Here is a 17,258-nt window from a genome sequence, read left to right on the forward strand (position 1 = left end):
AATATCAATAATCAAACCCGACATTGATCAATATCAATAATCAAACCCATCATTGATCAATATCAACAATCAAACCCATCATTGATCAATATCAATAATCAAACCCAACATTGATCAATATCAAGGATCAAACCCATCATTGATCAATATCAAGGATCAAACCCATCATTGATCAATATCAATGATCAAACCCAACATTGATCAATATCAATGATCAAACCCAATATTGATCAATATCAATAATCAAACCCAACATTGATCAATATCAATGATCAAACCCAACATTGATCAATATCAATGATCAAACCCAACATTGATCAATATCAATGATCAAACCCATCATTGATTAATATCAATAATCAAACCCAACATTGATCAATATCAATAATCAAACCCAACATTATTCAATATCAATAATCAAACCCATCATTGATCAATATCAACAATCAAACCCATCATTGATCAATATCAACAATCAAACCCATCATTGATCAATATCAATGATCAAACCCATCATTGATCAATATCAATAATCAATCCCAACATTGTTCAATATCAATAATCAAACCCGACATTGATCAATATCAATAATCAAACCCATCATTGATCAATATCAATGATCAACCCCATCATTGATCAATATCATTAATCAAACCCAACATTGATGAATATCAACAATCAAACCCATCATTGATCAATATCAATGATCAAACCCATCACTGATCAATATCAATGTTCAAACCCATCATTGATCAATATCAATAATCAAACCCATCATTGATCAATATCAATAATCCAACCCAACATTGATGAATATCAATGATCAAACCCATCATTGATCAATATCAATAATCAAACACAACATTGGTCAATATCAATAATCAGACCCATCATTGATCAATATCAATGATCAAACCCATCATTGATCAATATCAATGATCAAACCCATCATTGATCAATATCAATGATCAAACCCATCATTGATCAATATCAATAATCAAACCCAACATTGTTCAATATCAATAATCAGTCCCATCATTGATCAATATCAATGATCAAACCCATCATTGATCAATATCAACAATCAAACCCAACATTGATCAATATCAACAATCAAACCCATCACTGATCAATATCAATGATCAAACCCATCACAGATCAATATCAATGATCAAAACCATCATTGATCAATATCAATAATCAAACCCATCATTGATCAATATCAATAATCAAACCTAACATTGATCAATATCAATGATCAAACCCAACATTGATTAATATCAATGATCAAACCCAACATTGATCAATATCAATAATCAAACCCAACATTGATCAATATCAATAATCAAACCCAACATTGTTCAATATCAATAATCAAACCCAACATTGATCAATATCAATAATCAAACCCAACATTGTTCAATATCAATAATCAAACCCATCATTGATCAATATCAATGATCAAACCCATCATTGATCAATATCAATGATCAAACCCAACATTGTTCAATATCAATAATCAAACCCAACATTGATCAATATCAATAATCAAACCCATCATTGATCAATATCAATGATCAAACCCATCATTGATCAATATCAATGATCAAACCCATCATTGATCAATATCAATGATCAAACCCATCATTGATCAATATCAATGATCAAACCCAACATTGATCAATATCAATGATCAAACCCATCATTGATCAATATCAATGATCAAACCCAACATTGATCAATATCAATGATCAAACCCAACATTGATCAATATCAATGATCAAACCCTGCACGGTTGGGCCTCAATTGCAGATCCAATGATCTAATTGGTCTCAAACAAGCCAATCACAGATTGTGCCGATTGTCACACTGCTCATTTCCTTTTCTATTACAGAAGGATGAGGAAGAGACGCTGGGAATCGAAACTGACCGTTACAGGAACGTATTTCAAGCCGATAATATCTACGAAAACTGCAATCTTGACGAGGACTCTATTTATGCAAATGTATAATCTGAGCGAGAGGTAAAAACATGATCTCTGGGGACAACACAGAAGGCGAGAATCGAAACTCCCCTTTACCTTTCTAGAAACCACAGGACTTCACCCCAAAAAAACAAGTTTTAAACTTCTTGACATAATCGAATGTAATTTTTTAAAGCTGATGTTATTTCACAAAGTTTGAGTGATAATGGAGCCGAGATCATTCTCACTGGGTTTCATTTTGTCCGTCCTCCTTCAGGAATGTCTCTCACTGTTGGAGACATCCTTCTCTCCATTGTGATTATAAATATCTTTCAGTATCGTTCGATATTCCACCAGGACATAACGGACAGTCTCAATCCCGTCGGTGTGTTTCAGTCACTTTTCTTCTTGTCATTTCACTTTCCTGTCTGTGAATGTTGACAGAATGGTCGTTACCAAGTGTAGAGTTCAGGGGAAGCAGGGGTCGAAGATATTTGGACCAGGGCCGATAGATAGAATTTACTCCCCATTTTACACTCATGCTTTCTTCCGCTTATTATTATAAAATGCTTTGATTTGATATTATCATTCATAGTCACACAGCAAAACTTACAGCAATTTAAGAAGTCGGGACATGGAGCAGGTTGGAGCAGGGAATTTCACTGCAGAACAGACTGAGGATTTGGGAGACGCAAAACGGAGGGCACACCGCCACCACCGGTGGGAGAGTGTAATTACAGCGTGACGTTTACATAGGCAGTTCCCGTTAGAAATGTGGACGGAGAAATTTATTGTGGGAAAAGTTGCTTGCAGCTGTACGATTTTTAGTATATCATATACAGATGAAACAGCTTTGATTACAGAATGAACTAATGCTACAATAAACAACTATTTTAGCCGTTCTGTCTTTTTCTGAAGCGCATCTTACCTGAAGAGCTGTTGTCCTTTCAGCTGTTGCTGAGATCTGGGCTTTTTATTTTGGCTACTTCTACATTGAAGATCCTGCAAACTTTAACGTCCACCCATGTTCCTGGCTTGTGGCTCAAGCTTTCATTTTCCAATAGCCACACTTTCCAGAAGCCTGCGTCAGAACAAGTTGCACCTAACAGGGTGAGCAGGCGAGTCCCTTGGCCTGTTCCCCTCGTGTTTCAGCGGTTAGATGAGGAGGACCAGTTCATGAGATCTCCGCAGGTCCAAAGATATCTTGTTGGCTGCATCATCATCATCAACTTGCATTTATATAGCGCCTTTAACGTAGTGAAACATCCCAAGGCACTTCACAGGAGCGATTATCAGACAGAATTTGACACCGAGCCACATGAGGAGATATTATGCTCTCACCTTTGAGTCAGTCGGTCATGGGTTCAAATCCCACTCCAGAGACTTTCGCCCCATAATCCAGGTCGACACTCCCACAAGCCAGTACTGAGGGAGTGCTGCACTGTCGGGGGTGCGGTTTTGCGGATGAAATGTTAAACCGAGGCCCCTGTCTGCCTTCTCAGATGGAAGTGAAAGATCCCACGGCCACTATTTCGCAGAAGAGCAGGGGGGAGTTCTCCCCGGTGTCCTGGGGCCGATATTTATCCCTCAACCAACATCACTAAAAAACACTTGATCTGGTCATTATCAAATTGCTGTTTGTGACAACAGTGACTACACCTCAAAACGTACTTCATTGGCTGTGCAGCGCTTTGGGACGTCCTGAGGTTGTGAAAGGTGCTATATAAATGCAAGTCTTTCTTTGTGATAACCAATGGAGCCAAGACTGGTTTCCGCACATTGGCTGTGGAGTTCGAGCAATTGTGGATATTGTGTTGTTCTGATCTGGAATGCGCTGCCTGAAAGGGCGGTGGAAGCAGATTCAATAATAACTTTCAAAAGGGAAGTGAATAAATTCTTGAAAAGGAAAAATTTGCAGGACTGTGGGGAAAGAGCAGGGGGGGAGTGGGACTAATTGGATAGATCTTTCAAAGAGCCAGCACGGGCACGATGGGCCGAATGGCTCATTCTATGATCTGGAAGGAGTAAGTTGAGCTCAGCTGGCCGTAACGGACTATTCAGCGACGGCGGCATCCTCGGTGTTGGCCTTGAATCTGTGCAACAACTGATCTTTAATGCAGCTGTACAGTTTGATTCTGTGTTTTGAATTCATTATTGATACAGGCACAGGACTGCAGGCTTTGTTCTGGGCTGTGTTCTGTTCTGGGCACCGCACCTCAGGAAGGATATATTGGCCTTGGAGGGGGTGCAGCGCAGATTCACCAGAATGATACCGGGGCTAAAAGGGTTAAATTCCGAGGACAGGTTTCATAGACTAGGCTTGTATTCCCTCGAGTGTAGAAGATTAAGGGGTGATCTAATCGAGGGGTTTAAGATGATTAAAGGATTTGATCGGGTCGATAGAGAGAAACTATTTCCTCTGGTGGGGGGAGTCCAGAACAAGGGGGCAGAACCTTAAAATTAGAGCCAGGCCGTTCAGGGGTGATGTCGGGAAGCACTTCCTCACACAAAGGGGAGTGGGAATCTGGAACTCTCTCCCTCAAAAAGCTGTTGAGGCCGGGGGTCAATTGAAAATTTCAAAACTGAGATTGATAGATTTTTGTTGGGTGAGGGGATTCAGGGTTACAGAACCAACGCAGGTAAATGGGGTTAAGAATCAGATCAGCCATGATCTGATTGAATGGGTTGGAGGGGCTGAATGGCCTCCTCCTGTTCCTATGTTCCTCGGAGGTTTACTGCAGCCTGAAATGTTTTACCACCAGGAGTGTTTGAGGCATAGACCCTTGCATCTTTTGAAGGAAAAACTGAGAAAGATTTGAAACAGAGGGAGGTATGGGACTATGGGAGGAGAGAAGGGCTAGACGGAATAGTTTGGGACTGATTTCTGCAAAGAGCCAGCAGAGACACGATGGGCCGAATGGCCGCCTTCTGTGCAGTAAACTTCGACAGTTTGAAGGGGTCTTTTATTCATAGCAATATCAACACAGTTCTTGTCTTGTTTGTTTTTCCTAAAAGAAGATTTGAGGAACCAGGCCCTGTTATTGTCTGTGTGCATCTTTTGCTCATCAAGTTCAGGGAAGTTGCTGCTCACCAAATCTATTTTGGGCACCCAGTTTCGACACTAAAAACTCGTGCTGCACTGACAGATGACACATTAAACCGAGGCCCCCGTCTGCCCTCGCAGGTGGCGAGGATAAGATCCCACTGCCGCTATTTCGATGAAGAGCAGGGGGGAGTTCTCCCCGCTGTCCTGGGGCCGATATTTATCCCTCGACCAACATCACTAAAAAAAACAGGTGATCTGGTCATTATGACAGTGCGGTTTGTGGGATCTTGCTGTGCGCAAAATGGCTGTCAGGTTTCCGACATTACGACAGTGACAACACTTCAAAATAAGTATTTGATTGTCTGTAAAGAGCTTTGGGACGTCCTGAGGTTGTCAAAGGCGCGATAGAAATGAGAGTTCTTTCATTCTTTGGAAAGGAGATCCCGGGCAGAGAAGAGAATAATGTTTTGGGGTCTCAATAAAAGGACTTTATTTGCAGTGACAGCTTCTCTCACTCCTGGTGCAGAAGGTATTCGATTCAAGGCCCATCCCTGGACCAGGTGTGCCCAACATTTCGATCGTTAAACAAAGATATTGCATTTACAAAGTGTCTCTCACTACCTCAGGACGTCCCAAAGCGTTTTACAAACAATTGATTACTCGGTTTAACGTCTCATCCAAAAGACAGCACCTCCGACAGTGCAGCACTCCCTCAGTACTGACCCTCCGACAGTGCAGCGCTCCCTCAATACTGACCCTCCGACAGTGCAGCGCTCCCTCAGTACTGACCCTCCGACAGTGCAGCGCTCCCTCAGTACTGACACTCCGACAGTGCGGCGCTCCCTCAGTACTGACCCTCCGACAGTGCAGCGCTCCCTCAGTACTGACCCTCCGACAGTGCAGCGCTCCCACAGTACTGACCCTCCGACAGTGCAGCGCTCCCACAGTACTGACCCTCCGACAGTGCAGCGCTCCCTCAGTACCGACCCTCCGACAGTGCAGCACTCCCTCAGTACTAAGCCTCCGACAGTGCAGCACTCCCTCAGTACCGAGCCTCCGACAGTGCAGCACTCCCTCAGTACTAAGCCTCCGACAGTGCAGCACTCCCTCAGTACTGACCCTCCGACAGTGCAGCACTCCCTCAGTACTGAGCCTCCGACAGTGCAGCACTCCCTCAGTACCGACCCTCCGACAGTGCAGCACTCCCTCAGTACTAAGCCTCCGACAGTGCAGCACTCCCTCAGTACCGACCCTCCGACAGTGCAGCACTCCCTCAGTACTGAGCCTCCGACAGTGCAGCACTCCCTCAGTACCGACCCTCCGACAGTGCAGCACTCCCTCAGTACCGAGCCTCCGACAGTGCAGCACTCCCTCAGTACTAAGCCTCCGACAGTGCAGCACTCCCTCAGTACTGACCCTCCCACAGTGCAGCGCTCCCTCAGTCCTGACCCTCCGACAGTGCAGCACTCCCTCAGTACTGGCACTGGGAGAGTGTCGGCCTGGATTATTTGGCTCTCTGGAGTGGGGACTTGAACCCATGACCTTCTGACTCGGGGGCGAGAGTGTTACCACTGGGTCACGGCTGACTAGATTAAAACTCAATTTCAACAGCTGCCCAGCTTTGGGCAGAACTAACGTCACAGTGCAAGGACGCAAAGGGTTAACAGTTTGCTTACAACGCAAGACAAAGGTCCTTCATTTGTGCAAAGTTTTATTTTCTCACTTGTTCCCTGCTTCCTCATGTGACTCACAGTGACAGACCAACCATTTCTTATTAAATACACAGTCACAACTCAGCAAAAGGCCATTCAGCCCAAGCAGTGCGTGCTGGCATTTACTCTCCACACGAGCAGTCGGACAGGTCCTGGGTAAGTAAAGCAACGATTGTAATTAACTTCCACGACCAATGTCGCTCTTTGTTGGTGTCGCGACTTTGTAAAGAGAGATTTACGCTGTCTAAAGATCTCTACTTTTTATTGAGATGGGGGTGTCGAGCTGAAGTTTGTCGTAGATGACATCTTTCCAGTTCAAGGACTAGGGAAATCCATGGATTTGAGTCCATAATCCAGGGCAACACTCCCAGAGTCAGTACTGAGGGAGCGCCGCACTGTCGGAGGGTCAGTATTGAGGGAGCGCCGCACTGTCGGAGGGTCAGTACTGAGGGAGCGCTGCACTGTCGGAGGGTCAGTACTGAGGGAGTGCCGCACTGTCAGAGGGTCAGTACTGATGGAGCGCTGCACTGTCGGAGGGTCAGTACTGAGGGAGTGTTGCACTGTCGGAGGGTCAGTACTGAGGGAGCGCTGCACTGTCGGAGGGTCAGTACTGAGGGAGTGTTGCACTGTCGGAGGGTCAGTACTGAGGGAGCGCTGCACTGTTGGAGGGTCAGTATTGAGGGAGCGCTGCACTGTCGGAGGGTCAGTACTGAGGGAGCGCTGCACTGTCGGAGGGTCAGGACTGAGGGAGCGCTGCACTGTCGGAGGGTCAGTACTGAGGGAGCGCTGCACTGTCGGAGGGTCAGTACTGAGGGAGCGCTGCACTGTCGGAGGGTCAGTACTGAGGGAGCGCCGCACTGTCGGAGGGTCAGCACTGAGGGAGCGCTGCACTGTCGGAGGGTCAGCACTGAGGGAGCGCTGCACTATTGGAGGTGCCGTCTTTCAGATGAGAGGTTAAACCGAGGCTCCACCCATTATTCAGGCCCAGGATTCTTTGGGTTCATCTCTGATAGAAACAGTCTCCATCTCTCCTGAGGAATCGGCAATGTTTGATTCCCAGGGGAAAGGCACCAGGATTGGGCCTTGGGTTGGGGAATAGAAAATTAACCCGGGTTCCTACTCCTGAGCCCAGCTGGAGACACTGCGTTCAGTTCTGGGCAACGCACCTCAGGAAGGGTATGTTGGCCCTGGAGGGGGTGCAGTGCAGATTCACCAGAATGATACCGGGACTTAGAGGGTTAAATTACGAGGAGAGGTTGTGTAAACTTTGTGCGTCCTGGAAAACCACATGTGCAGGAAGTGCCGCCAACTGCTCGAGCTCGAGCTCAGAGTTTCTGAGATTGAGGGGCGGCTGGTGTCAGTACAGCGAACATGGGAAGTGTTTCATGGATAGCACGTTTCAGGAGGTGGTCACCCCGCTGCTGCAGAGAGTTCAGGCGGAGAGGGAGCGGGTGAGCACCAGATAGACTAAGAGGAACAGGCAGGCAGTGCAGGAGTCCCCTGGGAGCGTGACACTCACAAACCAGAATTCAGTGTTGAATAACAATGAGGGAGATGACACCTCGGGGCAGTGCAACCAGGAGCAAATCCACGGCACCGTGGGAGACTCGGCTGCACAGGGGGGCAGAAATGGAATTGTTATTGGGGATTCGATCGTCAGGGGACATGGCTTGTATTCTCTTGAGTATAGAAGACTGCGAGATGATCTAATCAAGGTGTTTCAAATGCCATTGGTTTTGATGGGGTCGATAGAGAGAAACTATTTCCTCTGGTGGGGGGAGTCCAGAACAAGGGGGCAGAACCTTAAAATTAGAGCCAGGCCGTTCAGGGGTGATGTCGGGAAGCACTTCTTCACACAAAGGGGAGTGGGAATCTGGAACTCTCTCCCCCAAAAGTTTGTGGATGCTCGGGGTCAATTGAAATTCTCAAGACTGAGCTCGATAGATTTTTGTTGGGTGAGGGTATGTGGAGTTGAGGTGCAGATCAAGCCGTGATCTGATTGAATGGCGGAGCAGGCCCGATGGGCTGAATGGCCTCCTCCTGCTTCTGTGTTTCATGTCCCTTGGTCGTGGGACAAGGGAAAGTGCTGATCTTTCATCTCACCACAGTCAACACAAAGCAAGGTTTCCAGACAGGATGTCGTCTGTCACAGCACAAGACCAGGGACAGTGCAGGAAAAAGCCGTGAGTTTGGTGTCTCACCTCAGAGGATGGGAGGTCGCACTGGGCGGAGATGAACCTTTGAGCCTCGAAAGCAAATGACATGTGGAGAGAGAGAGAGAGGGAGACAGATAGAGAGAAAGAACCAACTAACTTGTATTTCTGTCGCGCTTTCACCAACTCAGGATGTCCCAAGGTGCTTTACAGCCGATGAAGAACTTTCTTGAAGTGTAGTCACTGTTGTAATGTCGGAAACGTGGGAGTACTGTCAGTACTGAGGGAGTGCTGCACTGTCGGAGGTACCGTCTTTTGGATCAGAAGTTAAACCGAGGCCCCATCTGCCCCTCTCAGTGGGACGTGAAAAATCCCACAGGCCACTATTTCGAAGAAAAGCATGGGGAGTCTCACGCCTGGATTATGGAGATCAAGTCTCTGGAGTGGGGACTCGATCCCATGACCTCCTGGCTCAGAGGCGAGAGAGAGAGCTCCCCTCTGAGACACAGCTGACACTAGTTAGTCTCTGCAACCTCATAATTTAACCCTTATAGTCCCGGTAAAGGTGGTAAATGGTCTAACGATATCTCGTGCTTCCAATTTCTTTGTAGGAGGCCCAGAACACAGAGGTTGTTAACCCCTGGAACACCAGCAGTGACGAAACAAACGAGGCGGAGACACCAGGTGCCCAGAACCTCCCTGAAGGTCCTGCAGGAGGAGATGCCGGACAGGAACAGCCCAGGGACCAGGAGGACCTTCTCTACGCCAACATCAACTTCCTCAAGCTGCCCAGCGGTGACGGGACTGTTCACAAGGCGGAGGGCACAGAATACGCACACATCAAATTCCAGTCAAACTGAGCGTGAAACGGGTCGAGGGGGAGGAGGGAGGGGGCTGAGATTCCTGGTAACACCAGACAACCTGCTGGGGGGAGACGGGGGGGAGGTGAGAGTGACTGAAAGGGTTTTGCGCTTTGCCTGATTTCGATGAAATGCTTGATCAGGGATAACTTGATGCTCAAACTGGGGGCGGGAGATGCAAATGTTTGTCTCTCTCAGCACAAACTTCATGCAATAATGAAATGTGACTGGTGGAGGAGGTGATAGGAGCTCCCTGCGTAGAATCAGGGAATTCCATAGCGCAGGAAGTGGCCATTTGGCCCATCGAGTCTGAAGGAGCTCTCCCCTCAGTCCCATTCCTGCACCCTTTCCCCATTCGGCCCATTGCCCCTGTGCCCTCTCTCCGAAAGAGCTCTGCTCTTCAATCCCAGGTTTTGATCTCTCTCCGTGAATTACTTCAGTCCTGAATGCACTGATTCCCATCGCTCCACCATTGGCGGCCATGACTTCAGCTGCCTGGGCCCTAAGCTCTGGAATTCCCTCCCTAAACCTCTCCGCCTCTCTCTCTGCTCCTTTAAGACGCTCCTTAAAACCTACCTCTTTGACCAAGCTTTTGGTCACCTGTCCTAATACCTCCTTATGTGGCTCGGTGTCAAATTTTGTGAAGCGCCTTGGGATGTTTTACTACGTTAAAGGCACTATATAAATGCAAGTTGTTGTTGTTGTAACTTTGATTGACACGGAGTCATAACGGAACCAAGGGGTGTCTTGCCACGGGGCGGAGCATGCTGGCAATAAATGCGTTGCATGCCAACAAATAAGCATGCCCTTTGAACCTGGTGCACCCCAGCCCTGCTGTGTGACCACATCAGAACCGAGGCACTGCCTTACGGCGTGCAGCCAACACGGTTGAATAGTGATGAAGAGAAATGTGGTGCCACTCAACTTTGATGTCAGGTCTGAACCTCCTTTATGATTATTATGCTGTGAAAGATTGCAAGAAGCATAGGGGTAATGTGTAATATTATATTTATTAACACAATGAAATAAAATGCCAAGACTTCATGTACAGTTATATCTTTATTAAACATCTTACATCTGTACACAATTTGTGTCTCCAAAACATTAGAACCTGTGTTGCCTTTTGCCCCCCCCATGGTATAAATTCGTAGGTCCACATTTATAATGGAAACTTTCTATGTAAACGTGTCACGCTGTAATTATTACCTCCGGCCGGTGGTGGTGCTGTTGTGTCACGGTTTTTGCATCTCAGAGTCCAGAGGAAATCGTCCCGCTGTGCTTACGATATTATTGACACGCAGGGACTGGGGGAATCTTCCTGCTGTGTTTACGATGTTGTTAAGACAGAGGACTGGGGAAATTTTAACCCCTTCCCCCCACAACTTGAGGGCAGGACCAGGCAAACTCACTGGGCCTACGCATGAAGAACAGGCACACAGGCCAACTATTGGAGGGCAGCCTCGTGTCCCTGGAACAGAAAACCCAGCGTGGATCACGGGGGAGAACGGGAGAACAGTGGGGAAAAATATCCTCCTTCCTCCCAACCCCCATCGCTGTTCCCACCGAGAGCAAACATCAGTTTTGAGTCCGAGGCGAGAGTGCGACCAACTGAGCCAAGCTGACACCGATACCAGGAGCAAATTACATGCTTACCAAGTACAGTGTAGTAACATGCAGACAGACAGTCTCTCCGTTAACACAGCTACTGCTGGAGAAACAAGCAAGACATTTCGAAGCTGGCACTCAAAGTGGCTTTACACATGATTTATTCACAACCGTGTTCTTGGAATTAAGATTGCACTCTCTCCGGCCTGTTTCTCTCTTTCCCTTCCTCTTTCCCTGTCTCATTCACCCTCTCCCTTCTCCTCTCATGCCCTCCCTCTCATCCTCCCTCTCTCCCCCTCTTTCACCAGTGTCTCACATTCCCCCTTTCCTCTGGTCTCCTGAGACTGTGACAGTGAACATTACTTCGAGTGAGTGGGTGTGAGTGGAGGAAAGTGAGAGAAGGACAGTGAGTGTGTAAATTAGTGTGAGTGAGAGAGATTAAGGATAATGAGAGTGAGTGGGTGTGAGTGCAGGAAAGTGAGAGAAGGATTGTGAGTGTGTGAATCAGAGTGTGAGAGAGAGGTTAAGGATAATGAGAGTGAGTTGGTGAGTGTGTGAATCAGAGTGTGTGAGAGAGGTTAAGGATAATGAGAGTGAGTTGGGAAGTGTGAGAGAAGGATAGTGAGTGTGTGAATCAGAATGTGAGAGAGAGGTTAAGGATAATGAGAGTGAGTTGGTGGGTGTGACAGTGTGAGAGAAGGATAGTGAGTGTGAATGAATGGGTGTGTCACAGTGCAAGAAGGATAGTGAGTGTGTGAATCAGAGTGTGTGCTGAGGGTAAGTAAGAGGGTACTGAGTGTGTGAATGAGATTGTGTGAATGAGAAAGACAAAGGATAGTGAGAGCGTGTACTTGTGAGTGAGAGTGTCTGTGCACAATCCGTGCTCCAGATCGCTCCGTTTTGTGTGTCAATGTCTGAATTTCCCAGGGAGTCCGGAGTGTCTGGGCTCCATCTGCTCCTTCAGGTGGGGAGAGAGTGAATCCACAGAAGGGCCTCTCCACTCTCAACTAAGCATTGATTCGAAACTCAAAAGAAGAGAAAGAACTTGCATTTCTATCGCGCCTTTCACCACCTCAGGACGTCCCAAAGCGCTTTACAGACAATGAAATACTTTTTTTGAAGTGTGATCACTGTTGTAATGTAGGAATCGCGGCAGCCGATTTGTGCACAGCAAGATCCCACAAACAGCATTGTGACAAATGACCAGATCATCAGTTTTTTTTAGTGATGTTGGTTGAGGGATAAATATCGGCCCCAGGACACCGGGGGGAGAACTCCCCCCTGCTCTTCTTCAAAATAGTAGCCATGGGATCTTTTACGTCCACCTGAGAAGGACAGACGGGGCCTCGGTTTAACGTCTCATAAAAAGATGGCACATCCGACAGTGCAGTAATCCCTTGGCACTGGGAGTGTTGGCCTGGACTATGGGGCTCGAGTCTCTGGAGTGGGGGCTCGAACCCTTTAGCTTCTGACTCTGATGCGAGAGTGGGACCCACTAAGCCACGGCAGACTAGACTGAAACTCCATTTCCCAGGGCATAGTCTCAGGATAAGGGGTCGGCCATTTAAGACTCAGATGAGGAGGAATTTCTTCACTCAGGGGGTTGCGAATCTTTGGAATTCTCTACCCCAGAGGGCTGTGGATGCTCAGTCATTGAATATATTCAAGGCTGAGATTTTTGGACTCGAGGGGAATCAAGGGATACGGGGATCGGGCGGGAAAGTGGAGTTGAGGTCGAAGATCAGCCATGATCTGATTGAATGGCGGAGCAGGCTCGAGGGGTCGAATAGCTCTCTCCTGCTCCTATTTCTGATGTTCTTATGTTCTTATTTCAAAGGTTCCCCAACTTTACACTGGATAGCGTCACAGGGTCAAGTCACTAAGGGGAAACGTTTTTTTTACGCAAGACAACGGTCCTTCATTTGTGCAAAGCGGGATTTTCTCACTGCTTCCCCGCTTCCTCATTTGACTCACAGCGACAGACCAACCATTTCTAATGAAATACACAGAGGTCACAACACAGCAAAAGGCCATTCAGCCCAAGCAGTGCGTGCTGGCATTTACTCTCCACACGAGCAGTCGGACAGCTCCTGGGTAAGTAAAGCAACAATTGTAATTAACTTCCACGACCAATGTCGCTCTTTGTTGGTGTCGTGACTTTGTAAAGAGAGATTTATGCTGTCGAAAGATCTCTACTTTTCATTGAGATCTGGGTGCAGTCTGTCGTACAGGATATGTTTCAATTCAAGGACGAGGGAAATCCTGAGACTTAAGCAAACAAACCAGCCCGACACTCCCCAGTGCCAGTAATGAGGGAGCGCTGCACTGTCGGAGGTGCCTGTAAGGGGTTTCTTTTTTTACTGTTTCTCGGGCTTATAATAGGTCAGCCAGTTATGTTTTCCTGAGCTGCCCTGCCCGCAGTGCGGTTGCGAATCGCTTACCCCTTCCTGATTCTGAGCTGAGGACTTATCGAGTGGTAACAAAGACAGACAAACAGACCAGTGGATTGGTACAAGGAAAACCAATGTTTATTAATAAGAAAACTAAAACTACAAGGTAAACAGTATAATACAGAAGATAAAGAAATCGCTATGGATGTAATACAGTCTTACACTTATCGGGTTGAAAGAAACGGACACATCGAGGGAAAATTCTAAAATCACAAGTTTAGCAATATCCCCTTTAACCCCCACCCTTACACTTATGCTAGGCTGTCTTGTGGCGGCCAGAAAATTAATGCTCACCGATGAAAACAGATGAAAAGGCCTGGCCCCTGTGCCTGCTGCTGCCGTCGACATGTGGTTGTGAGGTTTACTGGATGGCCTTCCTTCTTAGTTGCTAGCAGACAGACAGGATGGGGCCAAGAGGCGAAGAGAGATACTGGGCAGCCCCAGTTATACCCTCTTGGTAACAGGTTTTTTTCATACCTCATCAGCTTGCTTCATTGTTTGATTTAAGCACGAAACGTAAGACAAAGGACCCCATCTCTGGCCCATTTACATTAATGGCCAATTCCTGTATTTCTGAGTTCCATAACTGCTTTAAGACAAAGGACCCCATCTCTGGCCCGTTTACATTAATGGCCATTTCCTGTATCGATCTGTTCGCTAACTGCTTTACCATTGTTCCGAATGTACCTTGATGGTTCACCTTTTGTCCTGCGATCACTTCCTGCTCGAATTTTGATGTGTTGGCCGGCCATGTTGATAGCTTGCCTCAGGGCAAGAATGCAGCTGCATTGTTTAAACAAATCTGTCTGAAACACGAAGCCTGCCGAGTTGTTGAGAATGCAATTTCAAATCTGCCGGTCCTCGGCCATGTGTCTGACTGCAGCCATTTTGAGAGACCTTGGATTTTTTAAAACAGTCACACCAGGGTTACTTTAATAACTCCAATAAATCTTCGGGGTGGGGGGAACATGTGAAATTTTGCGAATCCCTTCAGTGCCGTCTTTCGGACGAGAAGTTAAACCGAGGCCCCCGTCTGCCCTCTCAGGTGGGATGTAAAAGATCCCACGGCCACGATTTCAAATAAGAGCAGGGGGAGTTCTCCTGGCACTGTAGAAGTGCAAGTTCTGTCTTTTTTTCTCTTTCTTAAAGCCTTGTAACTCACTGCAGACAACCCATCATCCCACATAGAATCAAATTAGTCCGTGAAGACATTGTCTAGAAGCAGTTTTAATATCTGCAGAGCTGTCGGGCAAGAGGTGAGTTCTCATTTACTTGTTTCTCTTTCAGACCTTGAGAGTGAGAAGTTGATGAAATATCTGAGAGTGGACAATGATCAGGAAACCTTACTTCCTCCTGTCACTTCTCCAAGGTAATATCATCGTCAGGTCGGAGATATTTATGGATAATAGTCGGTGCAAACGATCATTGTTATTGAGTTATGACGAGAGACCAAATTCAGCAGTGACTCAGTGTACTAACTCGCACCGAGTCCCGTTCACCCATCACCCCCTGTGCTCGCTGACCGACATTGGCTCCCGGTCCGGGAACGCCTCGATTTTAAAATTCTCATCCTCATGTTCAAATCCCTCCATGGCCTCCTCTCCCCCCTCCCCCCCCTATCTCTGCAACCTCCTCCAGCCCTACGACCCTCCGAGATCTCTGCGCTCCTCCAATTCTGGCCTCTTGTCCATCCCCGATTTCCATCGCTCCACCATTGGCGGCCGTGCCTTCAGCTGCCTGGGCCCCTAAGCTCTGGAATTCCCTCCCTAAACCTCTCCGCCTCTCTCTCCTCCTTTAAGACGCTCCTTAAAACCTACCTCTTTGACCAAGCTTTTGGTCACCTGTCCTAATATCTCCTTATGTGGCTCGGTGTCAAATTTTGTCTGATTAACGCTCCTGTGAAGCACCTTGGGACGTTTTACTACGTTAAAGGCGCTATATAAATACAGGGTTTATTTGAGGCTCGAATGAACAGGAAATGATTCTATCGGGAGGGTAATTCTAACCGAACCCATCGGGCAGGAAACTGTAGAGATCGGATCGAACGAAGCCTTCACTGACATCAGTAAGTTGTGTCGTCGAGCGAGTCTCTGACTCGTTATCCGGATCAGATTCGGGCAGATTTCACACCCTGACAGCAAGAGATTCATTGAAAATATTGAATGGCAATTATATGGCTAAACGAACCAAATCGTACAATTTTAAAGGGGGTGCAGGAAGAGGGAGACCTGGGGGTTTCCGTACACAAATCTTTGAAGGTGGCAGGACAAGTTGATAAAGCTGTTAAGAAGGCATATGGGATCCTGGGCTTCATAAATAGAGACATATAAAGGCAAGGAAGAGATACTAAATCCTTTATAAAATACTGGTTAGGCCTCAGCTGGAGTATTGTGTCCAATTCTGGGCACCGCACTTTAGGAAGGATGTCAAGGCCTTGGAGAGGGTGCAGAGGAGATTTACCAGAATGGTCCCAGGGATGAGGGACTTCAGTTATGTGGAGAGACTGGAGAAGCTGGGATTGTTCTCCTTAGAGCAGAGAAGGTTAAGGGGAGATTTAATCGAGGTGTTCAAAATCATGAGGGGTTTTGATGGAGTAAATAAGGAGAAACTGTTTCCAGTGGCAGGAGGGTCGGTAACCAGAGGACACAGATTTAAGGCAATTGGCAAAAGAACCAGAGGGGGAGATGAGGAGAATGTTTTTTACGCAGCGAGATGTTCTGATCTGGAATGCGCTGCCTGAAAGGGCGGTGGAAGCAGATTCAATAATAACTTTCAAAAGGGGAATTGGATGAAGGGAAAAATTTGCAGGGCTACAGGGAAAGAGCAGGGGGGAGTGGGACTAATTGGATAGCCCTTTCAAAGAGCCAGCACAGGCACGATGGGTCAAATGGCCTCCTCTGTGCTGTAAGATTCTACGATTGAAGTTCCTTATCAGCAACTCTTCTTCCTGCTGAAATGATGAATTTTGCAGAAGAACAGGGAACAAGAGGTGTCTGCTGTCAGCGTTTATTGTGGGGCCCAGTTCAGTTTTCACAAACACTCAGTGAGACCATCTGTGAAAGTTGTGAACCCGTCAGAGCTGGGCCTCCATCACGTTCAGAGCTGAGACTGGAATCACACCGAGTCCCGTTCACCATCACCTCCCTGTGCTCGCTGACCGACATCGGCTCCCGGTCCAGCAACGCCTCCATTTTAAAATTCTCATCCTCGTCTTCAATTCCCTCCCTATCTCTGTAATCTCCTCCAGGCCGACAACCTTCCGAGATCTCTGCGCTCCTCCAATTCTGGCCTCTGATGCATCCCCGATTTCCTTCACCCCGCCATTGGAGGCAATGCCTTCGGCCGTCTGGGCCCAAGCTCTGGAATTCACGCTCTAAACCTCTCCGCCCCTCTCTCTCCTCCTTTAAGACGCTCCTTAAAACCTACCTCTTTGACCCAGTTATTGATCACCTGTCCTAATATCTCCTTA

The 17,258-nt window shown here is 47.1% G+C and overlaps 1 protein-coding gene across 1 annotated transcript in view; it reads left to right on the forward strand.

The window, feature by feature from the left end:
• The window catches only part of LOC137306153 (sialoadhesin-like), a 49,521-nt gene that overhangs the window by 21,114 nt on the left and 11,149 nt on the right, over window positions 1–17,258 (forward strand). Inside the window, exons 10-13 of the mRNA XM_067975212.1 lie at window positions 1,895–2,005; window positions 2,882–3,073; window positions 9,486–9,669; window positions 15,111–15,158. Coding sequence (XP_067831313.1) covers window positions 1,895–2,005; window positions 2,882–3,073; window positions 9,486–9,669; window positions 15,111–15,158 — 535 coding nt within the window. The remainder of the gene's footprint in view (window positions 1–1,894; window positions 2,006–2,881; window positions 3,074–9,485; window positions 9,670–15,110; window positions 15,159–17,258) is intronic.

This window comes from Heptranchias perlo, chromosome 42, assembly GCF_035084215.1.
Source record: "Heptranchias perlo isolate sHepPer1 chromosome 42, sHepPer1.hap1, whole genome shotgun sequence".
Lineage (NCBI taxonomy): Eukaryota > Metazoa > Chordata > Chondrichthyes > Hexanchiformes > Hexanchidae > Heptranchias > Heptranchias perlo.